The 17886-nt window shown below is 54.6% G+C and overlaps 1 protein-coding gene across 1 annotated transcript; it reads left to right on the top strand.

The window, feature by feature from the left end:
* Positions 1–1333: 1333 nt before the first annotated feature.
* On the top strand, positions 1334–16481 carry WNT5B (Wnt family member 5B). Its single transcript, XM_070371681.1, has 4 exons — positions 1334–1671; positions 2682–2929; positions 8520–8812; positions 13241–16481. The coding sequence occupies exons 1-4, from the start codon at positions 1595–1597 to the stop codon at positions 13697–13699; spliced, it is 1077 nt and encodes a 358-aa protein (XP_070227782.1). The 5' UTR covers positions 1334–1594; the 3' UTR covers positions 13700–16481.
* The last annotated feature ends 1405 nt before the right edge of the window (positions 16482–17886 follow it).

Here is a 17886-nt window from a genome sequence, read left to right as displayed (position 1 = left end):
CCTGCAGAGCCCTACGGGTTTCACAGGGGCCTGATGGTGGTGGCGAGGCGGACAGGCTTGAGAGAGAGAGGGACCTGGGGATGAGAAGTGTCACCCGCTGGGAGAGAGAACTCCGCTCTCAGGTGTGGGGACCAGCCTGCTGCAAAGTGGGCGTGGAGGGAGCGGACCCCAGGGAGGGGCGCCCGGCCCTCCAGTCCCCCATAAGGGCTGGTGGTGGTGTCCAGGGTGTTTGGACAAGGAAACTCTTTGAAACTTCCCTCCCGTCCTGCTCCGGCCCTGGTCCCCTCCCCTCCATAAAGCCATTAGCTTCTGGTGCCGGCCCTATCTCTGCTCCATCTCTGGTCCCAGGCGGGCATTCACAGACCTCCTGCCCTGGGGGACTGGAGGATTTATGGGGCGGGGGAGGGTCAGGGAGGGCGCGAGGTCTGTTAGGAAAGCTGGGTGTGGGGGAGCTGTTAGTGGCCAGCCAGGCCGGATCATTTCCGAGCCGGCTCTGCATGACAAAGGGGCAGGGGCGAGTCCTGGCTTTGATCTGCCCCCCACCCCACGCCGCCCGCCACCTGCCTGTTGGTGTCCCCGCCCCAGCTGGGACCTCCCGAAGAAAAGCCCGGAGGGGGTGGGGACAGCTGTGGCCCAGCACCCCCGGGCCTTGCTCGGCCACCTTCCTCTCCCGGTGGCCCCAGAACAGAAATACCTCCTGGGCTGATGACCCAGAAGCCCTGCCGCCCCCTCCGGGAGAGCCAGGAAGCCCTGCACTGAGCGGTGAGATGTGTGTGTGAAGGGTGGTTGGGGGGAGGCTCAGAGTGTAGGAGCCAGGGTTTCATGAAGCTTGGGGTGCTGAGGGGCCTTGAGGTGTGGGTCATGCCCTGGATGGGTGCTTAGGGAGGAGCAGGGGAGGGGTGCATTTCCAGAGTTCCTCCAGCATCCATGCCGGAGAGCGGGGGCTGCTGGGGCCCCTGGAAAGCATAGAGGAAGGACGGCTACTGGAGTGGGGATACCACCGCACAGCCCAGGGGCGGCTTTTACATCTCCCGGAGAAGTGGGCTTGAGAAACTGAAACATCGTTGCCTTCTCCTGTCTGTCCTGGTAGACGTGGGCTGGGATGTGGAAGATGGGTTTAAGGGAGAAGGTGCAGACTGAAAGGGAAGGCTCCCGAGAACCCCGTAGGGAATGGATTCGCCAGATGTTTTTAGCTCCATACAACGTTTGCATCCCTGGGTGGGGTGGGCAGAGGGGATGGTCCTGTCTCTGGAGGAGGGCAGGTGTGTACACAGCATCCCGAGCGTCTCTGGCCTGATGTGGAAATGTCTCGTTTTCCTCTCTTTCCTGGTCTCTCGGCTCCCAGTTGCCTTAGGGAGTGGTCCTGAGCAGGGCTCCCCTGCTCCGCCCGCCCCCGGCCAGGGGCAACCCTCGGGTGAGAAGGCCAGGGTGGAAAAGAGCCTGCGGGGAGGCAGGCCTTCCGGGGGAGCAGGGTCTCCTGGTCCATCCCAAACTGATTCTCCCTTCCATCTGTTCCCTCCAGGGAGCCCGTCTCGGAAGCCGTCGGTCCCCGGGGTCGTCCCCGGCCCTGGGGGGGGCGGGGCGCAGGCGGACCATGCCCAGCCTGCCGGCCCTGCTCGCCTTGCTGTTCGCCTGCTGGGCCCCGCTCCGAGCCACAGCCAGCTCCTGGTGGTGAGTGCTGAGCCGGAGCCCTTCCCAGCCTGGCTCCTCTGGGCGATGGAGTGGGGAGAAGGGGCCATTCCTTTATAGAACCCCAGGACACCGGACAGCTCTTCCTCTCTCTCTCCAGCCCCAGAGTTAACATGACGGCTCCCAGAGGATGAAGGATTAGTTCATCTGGCTTCTCTGGTCCTGGCTACAATCCCTTCTCCGTGTCCCACCCCCCCCCCCGCCGGCCCCCATCTCCACGGCTTGTTAGAAATAGCTCTTTTGTTGTTATAGGATCAATAAGAATATTGATTTTTTTTTCTTCTGCTGGTGAGGGCAAGGAGACTAGGGTTCCTGGTTTATAAGTCTGAAAACCCGCATGAGGGATTGACGGGACCACGTGTGGCTTCCTTTTGTGTTTTTAAGATGACTGTCATTGCTAGGTGCAGAGGGAAACGGCAGGCACCCCCAACCCCACCCCTGTTTGGTCTGGGCTCTGCTCTCATCTTGCTTGGCGGGCAGATCCACAGCTCAGCATTTTATTCTATGAGCCAGGGGAGAGCCCTAGAGGGTGGGCTCAGGGGCTGTGGGGGTGAGCCGGAAGTGAGAACTTTGAAAGTATCTGGCCCTGTATGTAAATCAGATTCTACTTTAAGGCCTAAGGGGAATTCTCTTTGAAGGCCTCGTTTGTTTTCCACACACATCGCACACTCGGCCACAGTGGCCTCAACACTCCTGCACAGAACCCTGTGTCCACCCTGCATACTCGCCCCACTCTCCTAAAGCTGCTCCCATCGCTGAGCGCCCTTCCCCCTCTGGTCACTTGGATCTAAATGCTCAAGGCGGGCAGTCTCAGGCATTCCGCATCTCGAGTGTCGCCTGCATCTGTGCCTCTGTTTCCCTTTGAAGGCAGGAACTCTGTACTAACTCTCCTTCCCAAGCCCTTGGCTCAGGGCCCATCCTCTGGGAGGGCGTGGAGCTCCGGGCCTGCTGCTGCCCCGGCCCGTGCGCTCACCCCGGCCCTCCGGCTGCAGGTCCTTGGCGATGAGCCCGGTGCAGAGACCCGAGATGTTCATCATCGGGGCCCAGCCCGTGTGCAGCCAGCTCCCGGGGCTGTCCGCCGGCCAGAGGAAGCTGTGCCAACTCTACCAGGAGCACATGGCCTACATCGGGGAGGGCGCCAGGACGGGCATCAGGGAGTGCCAGCATCAGTTCCGGCAGCGCCGGTGGAACTGCAGCACGGTGGACGACGCCTCCGTCTTTGGGAGAGTCCTGCAGATCGGTGAGCGGGGCGGGCGGGGCCTGCGGGCAAGGAGGGCGTCTCCAGTGGCGGGTGGTCAGCTGGCCCTCAGTCTCCCACCCAGCGGGCAAGGCCTCGAGCTAGGGGTCAGGGTCCGCATTGAGTCTGAGCACGTTGAGAAGCCCACTCACCACCAGTGCCCCAGTTTCAGCTCCAGGGCCTCCTCCGGAGCTGTGGGCAGAGAACACAGAATTGCAGCCCTGACTACCTACGGAGTTTCATCTCTTCCTTTTGGACTCAGGGAGAGAGGCTTTGGGTCAGATTGGCAGTGGCTGTCATTAACCCAACCCAGATCCAGTCCTGGCCTTTTCATTTGAAAGAGAATGTGTGTGAAAGTGGGGGATGGGCAGACTGAAGGAGGAAGATGGGCGCCCACCCGCCACTCCCTGAAGCCCTCAGCCTCCCCCCAACCTGGATTCCCACATTTCCCTCTCCAGCTCCTGGCCCAAGATTCTTTGGCTGCCCCATTGCTTAGATGGAGGTGTGATCTGGGGTCTAATTGTTTTAGGTCCTTTTGAAATGCAGTCCTCCCCTCCCTGGCAAGAAATTGAGAAATCCGGCCCTATTCTACTGGCTCTTATCCCCAGGGCCATAAAAGAAAGGTGTTAGAGCCTCAGGTCCCAGCTCACATTCTCCCAGAACAGCTTCCCCCTAAAGGCGACATTCTGGAGTCCCCCTAGGCTGCGTTTCTGGCAGGCAGTGGGCAGGGCAGCTCAGGCTTCTCTGCCTCTGTTGTGGAGTCCTAGCACCTGGCCCACATGGAGAAAGTGAGGTTGGGGAAGCACACTTGGAACCTTGCTTCTCTTTTGAATATCAGCTTGACGTCTGTGAAAGGAATGCTCATGAGTTCCTGTAACCCTCCCACTGGGCAACTTTCCCAAAAGAATGGACCTGGGGGTCAGGCGGGGTTCATTCATAGTTTATCCTTGTTCAGTCACTCCGTCGTGTCCGACTCTTTGCGACCCCATCGATTGCAGCACACCAGGCTTCTCTGTCCTTCACTATCTCCTGGAGTTTGCTCAAACTCATGTTCATTGAGCCAGTGATGTCATCAGCTTCTGCATCAGTCCTTCCAATGAATATTCAGAGCTGAGTTCTGTTAGGATTGAGTGGTTTGATCTCCTTGCAGTCCAAGGCACTCTTTATCAGTTCTTCTCAAATAGTCATTTCTTCCTGGTGGGTATCTGGATCAGCCGTTCTCCCTGCCCACTGTATCTCAGGTGAGGAAACTAGAATGGCCCAGGTATGTTGTAGGCCAAAATCTTGGCTTTGTCTGCCTACCAAAGCTGTATAAAAAATACGGAGACAGAGTTTGGAGGAAATAGGAAGGTGGCTTTAATTCTCAGCCGGCAGAGAGGGGAACACAGTAGGCTCATACCTCAAGAATTACGCCCCCACATCAATTTGTCTTCCTCGAAAAAGGTATAGAGAGTGGCACCCCATAGTCACTGCCAGGGAACTAGTGTTTCTTTGGGACCAAGTGAATGCCTAACATTGGCCAGATTCTGTTCAGTTCATGTAGTTTTGTCACGTCACGTGAAGACCAAAAAAGTGAGGCTTTGCTTTAGAGAGGAAGGGGTGTCGGGACCACAGTCTCCGTGGAGTGTGCCAGTTTGCGTGGGGAGGGCTTCCCAGGTGGTACTAGTGATAAAGAACCCGCCTGCCAGTGCCGGAGACGCAAAAGACATAAGTTTGGTCCCTGGGTCGGGAAGATACCTGGAGAAGGGAATGGCTACCCACTCCAGCATTCTTGCCTGGAGAAGCCCACTGACAGAGGAGCCTGGTGGGCTGCAGTCCAGGGGGTCGCAAAGAGTTGGACACAAGTGAGTGATTTAGCACGCACGCTTTCACCAGTGAAAGCGGACACCAGTCTCTGTGCCCTGTTCTGTCACAAACGGAACCCTGCTGTTGTCCTTGTTGTCACTGTCCCCTTCTGCACCTTGCCTGCAGGCTTGTGCTGCCTGGGAAGGTGGGCGGAGGCTGGGTTCTCATGGGCCCTCTCCCTATGACTGTTGCAGAACCTCCCCTTAGAGCCACTGCAAGCATCCACCACCAGAGGGCAGCAGAGCGCCCCAGAGGGCACCAGGCCCCTTACCTGGAGGCACCTACCGGGTGGCTGGGCAGCTGTGGGACAGAGGGCGTGATGTTGTCCTGCTGTCTCCCTGTTGGGTGGAGATGCACCATCTCTCAGGAGTTCCATGGCCGCTGGTTTACCAGTCTTTATCCTCTGAATTGTTTCCCACATGGGCTTCCTTGGTGTCTCAGATGGTAAAGAATCTGCCTGCAGTGCAGGAGAACCAGGAGAATCCCGTGGACAGAGGAGCCTGGTGGGCTACGGTCCACACAGGTCGAAAAGAGTCAGACACACCTGAGCAACTACGCACACACAGATGTCCCCACACTGCTCCTCCCCTCCGAAGTCCCCAGTTACCTGCTCGCTGAGAGCAGCACGAGGTCCGTTCCGAGGCTCCCCTGAGACTCGCGTGCTGCCCCAGTAGGGCGGGGTTGCCTGCATTCCAGGCCCAGTGATGCTCCAAAACAAAGGAGGCAGAGAGACTGGAAGAGATGCCAGGCGGATTCACCAGAGGGTGATTCACCAGCTACATGGTGGGCTGGGACCCTCAGAGCCCTGGTGTCTGCAGTAAACGCTCAGCTGCAGAAACATTGTTTTTAAAGGCAGTTCTGAGAAGGGTGACTCAGCTCTGCAAAGTGTGTTTACTAAAAAAAAAAGGAAATCAGACATATGTAACTTGGAAAAGAGAAAACATAAAAAGCATATTCGTTGTTTTCAAATACTGAAGGGCTGTCAGATGGAGGAGGGATTAGCTCCAGCAGAGGGAAGTGATAGGAAGTCATCTTTCAGCTTGTTCTGGGAAAGAACATTCTGGTGATTAGTGTCATTTAACACAGACAGACTGGGTGGCCTTGGGAACCCAACATGATTCTCCAAGTGTTAGTGCTAGATGCTCAGTCGTATCCAAACTCTTTGTGACCCCATGGACTATAGCCTGCCAGGCTCCTCTGACCAGGGGATTCTCCAGGCAAGAATACTGGAGTGGGTTGCCGTTCCATTTTCTAGGGGATCTTCCCGATCCAGGGATCAGACCCAGGGATCAAACCCAGGTCTCCTGCATTGCAGACAGATTCTTTACCATCTCAATCAGGGAAGGCCCCGATTCTCCAAGGCAGGTTGTAAAAGCAATGCTCCCGACAGACAGAGTGTAGGTCTGGTCCAGCTTCAGATGGTATCTGTCCTGGGATGCCAGGTAGGGTGTCAAGGCCTGTTATAAGAAGATTTCTCAGACATGACTCCCTCAAAGGGGGATCCAGGCCCCCTCCTCCCAAAGAGTTCTTGGCCATCTTACCATCCTGGGCGCTGACACAGTCTGATTCCCTAGACCCATAGATCCTGACTCTGGCCGAAGTTCACAGGGGCTCAAATGTCAGTCCCAACCGCTGGTCCCCGTGTGGCTTCCTGTATCACCTGGCTTTCCTGGTGCTGTTCTACTCCATATCTGACCAGAAGTCGGCCCCTGCTTAAAGGAGCAAAACTGATGTGCCCCGTGTGTTCTGGTGGCAAACTTCACTGTGTCCTGCCTGACCATCCAGAAGTAGGGCCAGGTGGGAGATCACACTGGACGTAGCAGTGACTTCAGACCGCCTGCCTCACCACCTGCCAAGACAAGGTTATGGGATGGCCATCTTTGACCCTGGAGGCTCAGAAGAGGGGGACATGGGGAGCAGAAGAGTCTGCCCAATTAAAAAAAATTTTTTTTAAAAAAGGACTTCCTTGGTGATCCAGTGGTTAGGGCTTCACGCTTCCACTGCAGGGGGCACAGGTTTGATCCCTGGTCAGGGAACTAAGATCCTGCGTGCAATGCAGTGCAGCCAAAAAGAAGAAAAAATTTTTTTAATTTTCAAAATGTTAATTTTTTAATGTTTAAAAATTTTTAATTTTTTTAATTTTTAAAAAGTTGAAAATTTTATTTAATTTTCAAAAAGAAGATTCTGCCCAGTTTCCTCACGGAAATCAGGACTGAATCTCAGTTCCTTGCTAAGAACACCTTCCCTGTTTCCATGTCTGGGTCCATACGAGTATGATTTATTATTTCTCATAATGATTTTACTGAATATAATGCACATTCCATACAACACAGCATTTTAAAGTGTACAGTTCAGTGTATATTCAGCAGGCTGTACAGCCAGCCAGGATGTTGTTACAGCCCTATGGAGACACCGAGCTCCTGTTCGTGGGCGTGCTCCATGTCTTCTCCCTCCTCCCCAAACCCCAGACAACACTCATCTTTCTGTCTGTATGAAAGTTCATACTGTGGACATTTCATATAAATGGGGCCATACAATATGTAGCCTTTTGTGTCTGTCCAATGCAGGATACCAAATGTGAAGTGCTCACTTCCCGTTAATACCTCAAGGTTCATCCATGCTGTAGCCTGTCCCCAACACCTCAGTACTTTTTATGGCTGAATACTATTTCACTGCACGTACAACCTTCCGTTTACCCATTCGTCTGTGTCATTGATGGCCATTATAGGTTGTTTCCACCTTTTTAGATGATATCAATAATGCTGTGATGAAGATTCAGGTAGAGGTTTTTCTGTGCACACATGTTTCCGTTTACCTTGGTTATAGTCTTAGGTGTTGGGGTTGCTGGGTCACATGGTAATTCTGTGTTTAACCTTTTGAGGAGCTGCCAGACTGTTCTCCAAAGCAGCTGCACCATCAAATGTTCCCACCAGCAGCACATGAGGGTTCCAGTTTTTCCATGTCCTCATCAACTTGTTACTAGTTGCCTTTTGGATGATAGCCTTCCTCGCGGGTGTGAAGGGATGTCCTGTGGTTTTGATTTGCATGTCTCTGTTGGCCAAGTATTATTTTTATAAGCATTTTTATTGAAGTAGAGCATACATCCTACGTACGGCCCTTTAAGTGGCTCGCTGTAGCCATGGATTCTTTACAGGAAATGATCTGGACATTTAGAGAGACTGTGCCGAGCGTCTGTGCCCCAGTGCTGTTGGGTTGGAGGCAGTGGGGACCTTGGAGACAGAGGGAAGCTGCTGGGATGATTCTGGTCGTTGTGATCCTGGCTCACTTCTACTCCTGGTCTTGGCTGCTGTTTAGCTAGGGGATGCAGCTGTAGACAGATGTGTGAGTTTACCTAGGTGATGCAACCACAGACAGACAGATGTGTGACTCGTGGAGGGTGAGAAGCAGGTCTGTGAGGGAGAGATGAATGCCAGGTTGGAGTCGCGCTCCAGGTCCCATGATCCCTACTCAGTCTCCTTCCAGCTGGTCCACAAACATGTTAATTCCACTGTCTGGTCCATTCAGGCCCGCCTGATAGGAAGGTGCCAGTGCGTAAAGTTATCCAGATGGGATGAGGTGCTGGCTAGGGCTGAAGGGAAACTTGGGTTCTTGGTCCAGGTTCTTTCTAACCCTGGAGCCTCGGCAGTGGGAGATGCCCTGTTCCCGGTGTGGGCCAGGGCGGTGGGGGTGTGTGTGTGTGGGGGAGGGCCTCACCTCTCCCCTTGTCTGTCTGCCCCTCTGTCCGCAGGGAGCCGGGAGACAGCCTTCACCTACGCCGTGAGCGCGGCTGGGGTGGTGAATGCCATCAGCCGTGCCTGCCGTGAGGGCGAGCTGTCCACCTGCGGCTGCAGCCGGGCCGCACGGCCCAAGGACCTGCCCCGGGACTGGCTGTGGGGCGGCTGCGGCGACAACGTGGACTACGGCTACCGCTTCGCCAAGGAGTTCGTGGACGCCCGCGAAAGGGAGAAGAACTTCGCCAAGGGCTCAGAGGAACAGGGCCGCGTGCTCATGAACCTGCAGAACAATGAGGCAGGCCGGAGGGTAAGCGATCCCCGCCGCACGCGTACCTGGAGGGTGGGCTCTGCCCCCTGTGCACCTGGGCGGCTTGCTGGCCACCGGGACATATGCAGTGACCATGTAATCCCCCTCCCCACAAGCACCCAAACTGTAGACCCCCCAAGCCCATACACACCCAGACGGAGGACCCTACCCACCCCACACACACCTACACCATCGGCTGTACCTGGGCTGTGCTGCCCACTGCCGGCTGGTCCAGGAAGAGATGAGTCTGACCACTGAGATTCTTGCCTGTGCGTGTGCTTTAACCTGAGTGGAAGTGCAGAAGGTGGCCACCCTTTGAAGGCCCAGGCTCATCAATCTCATATAAGACTCAAGGGCTTCTGAGCCTCAATTTCAGTGGCAAGTAACACGTAGGTTTCGGGAAGCTGGCTTTATCGTATGTGCAGAGCGCCCCAGGTCGCTAGGCTTCCTGAACGGCTGCTGGAGAGCTCTGTGCCCATCCGCTGTACCTGCTCAGGGAGCCCCCAGCCTCCGGGCACACGGCTTGCTCCTCTTTCCCGGGCAGGGTCTGCTCTGTCGGGGCTAGAGGGCTTGCTCAGCTGGAAGCTCTGTCTTTTGCTGGTCAGGTGTCCACTGTGCATCCAGGTCCCCCTGGAGAGAGGTGTGAGGCCCGAGTGCTGGGTGGCAGGAGACCCTTCTGCTCCCTGACCTCTCAGGAAAGCACACAGACCTTGCTCCAGGAGAGCTGTCCACACCCAGGTCCATGTCAAACCCAGGTTCGGGGCCTGGCAAGGTTCTTCACGAGACCAAAGATGAGCCAGTGGAAAAAAAAACAGAAACAGCAGTTTCTGGAGGAGAAATAAATTCAGAAATTTAATGTTGGTTCATTGGTGATTCAATAATAGGATATGGATATACTTCTTAAAAAGTGTTTCTATGTTAAATTAAAAAAAAATTAACTCATGTTTCATAGGAGCACATGTCAAACAGAGGGACTGGAACCACCTCTCATGTGACTTGGGGTCCCTGGTCTTGGTAGGATGCAGGACCCGCGTGTACACTTAGCACCATCACTATCTGACATTGGGATTAGACTTGGTCATTGCCCAGCATCATCTCTGCAGAGTCCGTGTTCAGAGTGCTGTCTAGCCAGGCGTGGGTGCCCATCTGTGGTGAGTCAGGAGTCCAGGCCGCAGCTCTGGCCTGTGAACCTGGGCTCAGAGACCAGTGCTGTTCGGCTCCGCCAGCCGTTTGTGAAGCTTCTTCCATCTGCTCCACCTCCTCTCTGTTTGCCAGTCTTTGGGCATCTAACCTGGTTGATAAAAAGAAACAAACAAAAAAAAAGGTTAAGGTTTCACCTTGTCTCCTAAATGCCCAAATTCTACCCATTTTTCAGGATCCCAGTAAATACCACCTGCAGGTGTTGTGCTAGTTGCTCAGTTGTGTCTGACTTTGCGACCCCGTGGGCCCACCAGGCTCCTCTGTCCATGGGATTCTCCAGGCAAGAACACTGGAGTGGGTTGCTAATCCCTTCTCTAGGGGATCTGCCCAACCCAGGGATCGAACCCTGGTCTCCTGCATTGCAAATAGATTCTTTTCTGTCTGAGACACCAAAGAAGCCCAGTTGCCTTCCACTGTCTTCGCATCCCCTGTGCTCCGTGGTATCTGTGTCTGGAAGGCAGTGGAGCCTTTCAGACGTGCTTCCCGTTCCTCGCCATCTCAGCTGCAGCTCCCAAGGACCAGGGGGCCCTGGGCCCTCTGCTCTTCTCTTTAGCGAGTGGGCGCACGTGACAGAGGAAACTCCCCTGGGCCTCCTAGCAAAAGGTCACAGGGAGGAAGGTTTTCCTTCTCTGACTCTGTTGCAGAGGCAGAGGGGACCAGGCATCTACCCTCATCCGGTCTTGTCTGTCGAATCTTGACCCCACTTCTGCTGGCTGCTCATTTCATCACCCTTAATTGTTTGTTTGCTTTTTCCAGCACTTATCTCTGCTGCGCCTTCCATCTGCCCTTCCCACACCCTCCCCGGCTTCCTCTGTCTGCTCTCCGTCTTTGGGCCCCCATCCTGTAGGCTCCATACCTTTTCACAACACTTTATCTCTCACTGGCCTCCATCTGCTCCAGGTGGGGAACTTCTGTCTCTCTCGAGTTCTCATCCCACCTCCAAGGAGCAGGCCTCCTCCATCCATCACCTCCCACGTCCTCACACCTACACAGAACCTTCCTCAGGAAGGACTGAGTACTGGCAGGGATGGGGAAGTCCCTGGACTGCTATTCTACAACTGGATTTTTTTTTTTTTTTAAAGTAGGCTATCTAGGATCTGAGATCTTGGTGCAATGTAAACCTCAGGGACACTGTGAGAAATTTCTCTTGCCTTTGAGAACCTCCAAACCCCATTTTACATACTGAAGGCCAGAGCAGTGGGTTGATACCGCCTTGTCCCTGCAGGGCCTCTGAGCATTTTCTAGATGAAAACTGCCCCATCCTGTGACATCCTGCCAGTAACTGAGCTCAGCCACACTGTTACATGTGGAAGAGGGGGGCTGTGCTGGGGGCAAGATAGAGCACTAAGAAAAACTTAAAAACATGCTATTGCTTTTTCAGTTACCAGGAAGGCCAAAATCCCCTCCCCCTTCTCTTGCAAGAGGCGTGTCTATATATGAGCAACAGTGAAATATGTAAAATACAGGCATTACTGTCTCTGTGATGTCTTTCTTCCTAGAGGAAGGAGAATGAACGTGTTAATAGCGGGGCTCAGTGGCGCCCTCCCTTCTAGATTTGTTTTACTGAAATTCCTGTCCCTCCCCTGGAGCCTTCCTGACTCTCTTTCCCCAAATCCCCCTGAGTGTTTGCTCCCCGCGGAGATAGATGCTATCCTGCCTTCTCCCCCACTCACTTAGGGCAGGTACACAGCTTTAGGCCCTTAATGTTTCCTCCTAGTCCTAACAGCGCCGGGTGCTGGAAGTCCCTCTCCAAACCGAGGACCATTTCCAGGGAATGATTGGAGCCAGAGGGTGACTGCAGGCGCTGTCTTTGAAGTGTCTGTAGGAATGGGGGGTCACTTCTGCCTTCAAGCCACCAGCCAAGTGCTTGGGGAGGGGCCTGCCCGCCTTCTCCATCCTAAACCCTTTTTAAGCTCCAAGGTTGGGGTGTACTCCCTCCTGGGTGGTCCTCAGTGTCTCCACCCTAAGACAGTGGGGGTAGTCCTGCACCAGAAAAACATCGGGAGGAGTCCAGGCAGTCGTAATATGAGCTGATGGTGCGGAAGCTCTTGCTTGCACCTGCAGTGGTTCCTGCCGAATAAAGACACAATCTGGGGACCCTTGAAAAGAAAGCTGAGAGGAGCCCTTGACAAATGAGTCCTGCCTGCATCGGTGACAATAGCTGTGGCAGAAGAAAATGTTGGGCGGCGGACCTGCATCTTTATCCCACCATCTGCACTTCTGGGACGGCTGCCAGGGCCGCTGGACACAATGCGTCCGTATGCTTTCGCTGAAAAGCACTTTGTGAGCAGCTTTCTGGTCCGCTCCTGCTTTTCCCTTTGGGTCTGGGGTAGCCCACGTTCAGTCTCCTCCCGCTGCTGTGGTTCAGTGACTTCTGGGTGGGTTTGTTTTCCCAGCATCGCCCTCCCCCGATCCATTGTCCCGTGGCAGAGGGCCCGCCCCACTTCTCCCCATCGCAGCCACTCCCAGGGGGTGTCTTGTCACAAGTGTGCTGTGGTTTATGGGGAGGTGCCCGACGGCTCTGCAGAGCTAATGACCCACTTAACCCAGAAAAGGGGAGCGTTTAATTCCTGGGGGACTTGGCAGGATCGCTAGCCAGACAGGGTCTCTGTTGTAGGCTCCTGGTACAGCTGATTCTTTTTTTTCTGTCTTGGACTCTGTATTAGGTAGAAGCTGGATTCATTTTGTTGGTTTTTATTTGTTTGAGACATTGATCAAGATAGAAATATCTTTTTTTCTTCCCCTGCTGGTAACTATGACACATTTTAAGTATTAAGAGTTGGATAACACAGAAAGGAACTTCCCTGGTGGCCCTGCCAGCCAATGTAGGAGATGCAGAAGACGCGAGTTCGATCCCTGGGTTGGGGTGATCCCTTGGAGGAGGAAATGGCTGCCCACTCCAGTATTCTTGCCTGGGAAACCCCATGGACAGAGGAGCCTGGCAGGCTGCAGGCTATGGGGTTGGACATGACTGAGCGACCAAACAGCAGCAAAGTCAAAAGGGCAAGTGCCATTCTGGAAGTAGATCAGACGTGGGCATCACCTCCCCGCAGTTTTCTATGTGCTACTGCTAAGGAGAGACCTTTGGACGCGGCTGGAGAACCTGCGCCTCTGCACAGGCCCACCCCACCAGCCCCTGCCTGCACTCGCCCTGTGGCGACCCCAGCCGGCCTCTGGGCATCTCTTGTTGGGATGTTCTTCTCATCCTCTTCTCTCTCCCCTCCGCAGGCTGTGTACAAGACGGCAGACGTGGCCTGCAAATGCCATGGCGTCTCTGGGTCCTGCAGTCTCAAGACCTGCTGGCTGCAGCTGGCCGAGTTCCGCAAGGTGGGGGACCAGCTAAAGGAGAAGTACGACAGCGCGGCCGCCATGCGCATCACCCGCCGCGGAAAGCTGGAGCTAGTCAACAGCCGCTTCAAGCCGCCCACCCCTGAGGACCTGGTGTACGTGGACCCCAGCCCGGACTACTGCCTGCGCGATGAGAGCACGGGCTCGCTGGGCACGCGGGGCCGCCTGTGCAACAAGACGTCCGAGGGCCTGGACGGCTGTGCGCTCATGTGCTGCGGCCGCGGCTACGACCAGTTCAAGAGCGTGCGGACCGAGCGCTGCCACTGCAAGTTCCACTGGTGCTGCTTCGTCCGCTGCAAGAAGTGCACGCAGGTCGTGGACCAGTTCGTCTGCAAGTAGCCGGGGCCGCCGCCCGCTCCTCCGAGCCGGGCCCAGAAGTCTATGGGATATAAATCTATATAAATATATTTTATATTTGTATAAAGGAAAGGCTGGATGGTAAATAATTAAAAGAAGACAACAGAAAGGAGAAACTTATTTAAGAGATGCTGGAGATCTTTGAGGATTGGGGGTCTCTGCTCCCAGTGGGTGGGACACGGGCTTTGTCTCCTGCCCTGGCGGGGCCTCTCTAGAGGTGGGGGCTTGGGAATGTCCATGGTCTACCCAACGAGGCCTTGAGGACAGAGAGGGTGCTTGGAGGGAGAAGTGGATGGCATCTGGAGTCCTTGTTGGGTGGGTGACGGCCCTGCGACCCTGGCTGCTAAGCCAGGCAGCCCCTTGGATGGTGACAGGAACTCAGCCTCACCCCTGGCACCTTCTGGGTCTCCAGCAGAACACCGACCGGTTCCATGAGAGGCCCAGTGCCTTCTCACATACTCGTCTGTATGTGCTTGCAGAATCCACAGTTACAGGAAAGAGGACAGGCCCCTTGTCACCTCTGATGGCCGGACCAGCTCCTCCCCCGACTCTGGGGCCCATATTTCCAGTGAGAGATTTTCTTACTCCAGGGTTCACGGGCTCCCCCATCGGCTCCCACAGCACCTGTGCCCGAGCTGCAGAAAGCCAGGTGGTGCCCAGTCAGGTGGTCGCACCGGGCTCCCAAACCACTGGGAGCAGACGCTCTGATACTTCCATTGGCCCTCCTTGTCCAGGGAGGCCGGGGCAGGCCGGGGCCAGCTCCTGGCATGGGCTCGGCTCTGCCCCGGATGTAGTTCCCTCAGACATTAAACACCCTCCACTGAAGCTTCTGTCTCTTTCCTTATTTGGATACGTTTCCTCGAAAACCTGCTGCACGGGGCACACACATGAGGGTGAGGGGACGGGGATCATTCAGAGCCCTGGTCTGGGTGAGAGGGACAGGGGATGTCGTGAGAATTAATAAGGTGATACATGTATGCCCACCCCCCACAAAGGCAACTCAGGGATCCACCATGGCTGTTAACTCTGCTGTTCTGAACGGAACTCAGAGATTGGAGGTGAAACCTCACATTTGGCCCCTCTTCCCCGTTTTACCTCCCATCCATCCTCCTGGGCTCTTGGATTGGCACAGGTGATGGGGATGCTCTCTGCTGGCTTCTCTGTGTCACCATGTCCAGTCCAGCTTTGGAGTATCTGCTTGTTTTTCAGTCACTCAGATGTGTCCGACTCTCTGCGACCCACATGAACTGCAGCACGCCAGGCTTCCCTGTCCTTCACTGTCTCCAGGAGTTTGATCAAACTCATGTCCATTGAGTCAGTGATGCCATCCTCTGTTGCCCCCTTCTCCTGCCTTCAGTCTTTCTCAGCATCAGGGTCTTTTCTAGTGAGTCAGCTCTTTGCCTCAGGTGGCCAAAGTATTGGAGCTTCAGCTTCAATGTTAGTCCTTCCAGTGAATATTCAGGGTTGATTTCCTTTAGGATTGATTGGTTTGATCTCCTTGCAGTCCAAGAGACTCTCAAGAGTCTTCTCCAACACAACAGTTCAAAAGCATCATTTTTTTGGGCGCTCAGCCTTCTTTATGGCCCAACTCTCACATCTATACATGACTACTGGAAAAACCATAGCATTGACTATACACATCTTTCTTGGCAATGTCTCTGTTTTTTAATACTCTGTCTAGGTTTGTCATGGAGAAGGCAATGGCACCCCACTCCAGTACTCTTGCCTGGAATATCCCATGGGTAGAGGAGCCTGGTAGGCTGCAGTCCATGGGGTCAGTAAGAGTCGGATATGACTGAGCGACTTCACTTTCACTTTTCACTTTCATGCATTGGAGAAGGAAATGGTAACCCACTCCAGAGTTCTTGCCTGGAGAATCCCAGGGACAGGGGAGCCTTGTGGGCTGCCGTCTAAGGGGTTGCACAGAGTCAGACACGACTGAAGTGACTTAGCAGCTTAGCAGGTTTGTCATAGCTTTTCTTCCAAGGAGCAAGTATCTGGGGCCAGGGAGAATAAGGCAGAGCTCAGGGACTCTAGAAAGGGAGGCAGTTGCTGGGAGAGATGTTGAGCCAGTAGCCACTCAAGACACCAGTTTCATGTTAGAAAAGTTTGTTTCTAGGGAAGGGATGGGGTTGCAGAGTTAACTTGGTTATAAAGAGCAAATGACACTGTAGGTTCTACCTAAGGGCATCTGTGGTCCCGTCTCCTGCTGTGTCTTCAGTACCTAGAGAAGAACCTCCTTTCTCGACACCAAGGGACGTCCGGCTGTGCCCGTAACAGCTCCTCACACGGTCATTCAGATTCCTTTGGTAGACATTTTTAAGAGGAATGGTCCATGAGAGAAGATGTTTAAACCAACTGGCCTACAAAAGATTAAAACCATGTCCTTGGCTTCAGATTGTGTGGTTTGTTCTCAAAGCTGCAAGTGACAGAGACTGATCTGAGCCAGCTTAAAGGAGGAAGCTAACATCGGGGTTCAGAGGGATCCTGTGTGCTCCAGACCCTCGGGACCTACCGCCCGGCCCCTCGGGGTGGGAACCACAGGGTCCGAACTGACAGCCACTGGAAGTCACTCTGACTCCCTCACTGGTCCTTGAGCCAAGTTCCCGGGAGGACCCCTGGCCGGTGCCCCCCACTTCCCCAGGACCTCAGCAGGGGGTTCAGAGTTCATGGAGGCGAGAGGGGCTTCTTTGCTGGTATTTGGATGGGAGGACACACTTGTTGTCCCATGCAGACCCCTAACTGTTTACTCTGGACATGCTCAAGCAAAGTCCCTTATCCGTGACATCGTGTAATTGTGGGGCCGGTCCTGAGACTTTCCTCAAAGGGGTGAAAACCTGAGCCCAGGCCGAGTGTGAGGGGGGCTCCTGCTCCCTCAAAACCTTCAGGGGTGAGGTGAAGCCTTTCTCTGTCTCGCAGGGTTGAGGGGGTAAAATTGCTAAGAGGTGTCCCCAGACTGGACACCGTCTGGGTATACCCACACGGTGGCAAACCTGCTGCCATTCCATCCCAGAATGTAGACTTTTACTCTGAGCTCGATTTGAAGGGTCAGGAGTTCCTGCTAATGATTTAAATATACTTCCCTTTGGGATGTCCTTCACAGTCCAGTGATTATCGATGGGCGCTCCGACTGCAGGGGGTTCGGGTTCTATCGCTGGTTGGGGATCAGGTCCTGCATGCTGCATGGCCAAAACCAAATTGTAAAGATATGTCCCTTTGAGAAAGAAGAAAAAGATTTTTTTAAACAATTAAACGAAAAGCAACAACAAAATAAAGATATTCCCCTTTGAGGGTAATGACTCTACGGTGCCAGCTGCTTCCTTTGCACCCCCTGGCCGGCAGGGCCGGAGTCCTTACCAAGAGGAAACGTCTGGGAGGGATGAGGGTGGCCAGATGTTCCTGTAGATCTCCCAGGGCCCTTGGGAGCAGAGACGGCAAATGTGGAATGCCCTGCGCTTCAAATGCCCTGCCCTTCAAATGCCCTGCGGCCGCCTGCTTGCGTCCTTCTGATTGGAGAGCACTCATGGTCCTGCTTTCCCGTCTTGGGCTGAGGACGAGAGGAGCGTTTGTGGACGAGGACGTGAGTCCACTCACACATGTAAGGGGCTGTGTTCTTCCTCGGAGGGGACCTGACCTCCATCTCCCTGAGCCATGGCCAGGTCCCCAGCTCTGCGCCTGGCTGCCCTCCTGTCTGGCCACACGGTGGCGCTGTTTCACCAGCTCCAGCCCAGCGTCTGCCACTCACACGTTAGTTCAAAAGCTGGACATGGGGTGTTTGTGCCAGAAACAGACTCCGGGCAGCAGCACAGCTGAGTTTTCAATGTTTCATTTGAACACATTTGGGAAGAATTAGGTCAGTGTGATTTTACTAATTCTTTTCCACACTGCGAGACCTCTAGTAGGCGGATGCCCTTCAGACGTTAAACCCAGCTCTTCTGCAAACAGCCGTCTGTTCCTGGGTGGGGAAGATCCCCTGGAGGAGGACGTGGCAACCCACTCCAGATTCTTGCCTGGAGAATCCCATGGACAGAGCAGCCTGGCGGGGTACAGTCCACAGGGGTGACTGAACACAGCACACAATTCCCCAACCAGGGATTGAGCCCTGTCCCTCGGCAGTGAGAGCTCAGAGTCCCAACCACTGGACTGCCAGGGAACTCCCATATTTTACT

Source organism: Bos mutus, chromosome 5, assembly GCF_027580195.1.
Source record: "Bos mutus isolate GX-2022 chromosome 5, NWIPB_WYAK_1.1, whole genome shotgun sequence".
In the NCBI taxonomy this organism is placed as follows: Eukaryota; Metazoa; Chordata; class Mammalia; order Artiodactyla; family Bovidae; genus Bos; species Bos mutus.
Note: the sequence above shows the minus strand (reverse complement) of the source record. Positions and strands in the feature narration are given on the sequence as shown.

Bases quoted from the DNA above. Each gene is read 5' to 3' on its own strand.
- WNT5B (XM_070371681.1), top strand. From the start codon at position 1,595: ATGCCCAGCCTGCCGGCCCTGCTCGCCTTGCTGTTCGCCTGCTGGGCC. The intron at 2,930-8,519 runs GTGAGCGGGGCG...CTCTGTCCGCAG, and splicing joins TGGGAGAGTCCTGCAGATCG to GGAGCCGGGAGACAGCCTTC. The intron at 8,813-13,240 runs GTAAGCGATCCC...TCCCCTCCGCAG, and splicing joins ACAATGAGGCAGGCCGGAGG to GCTGTGTACAAGACGGCAGA.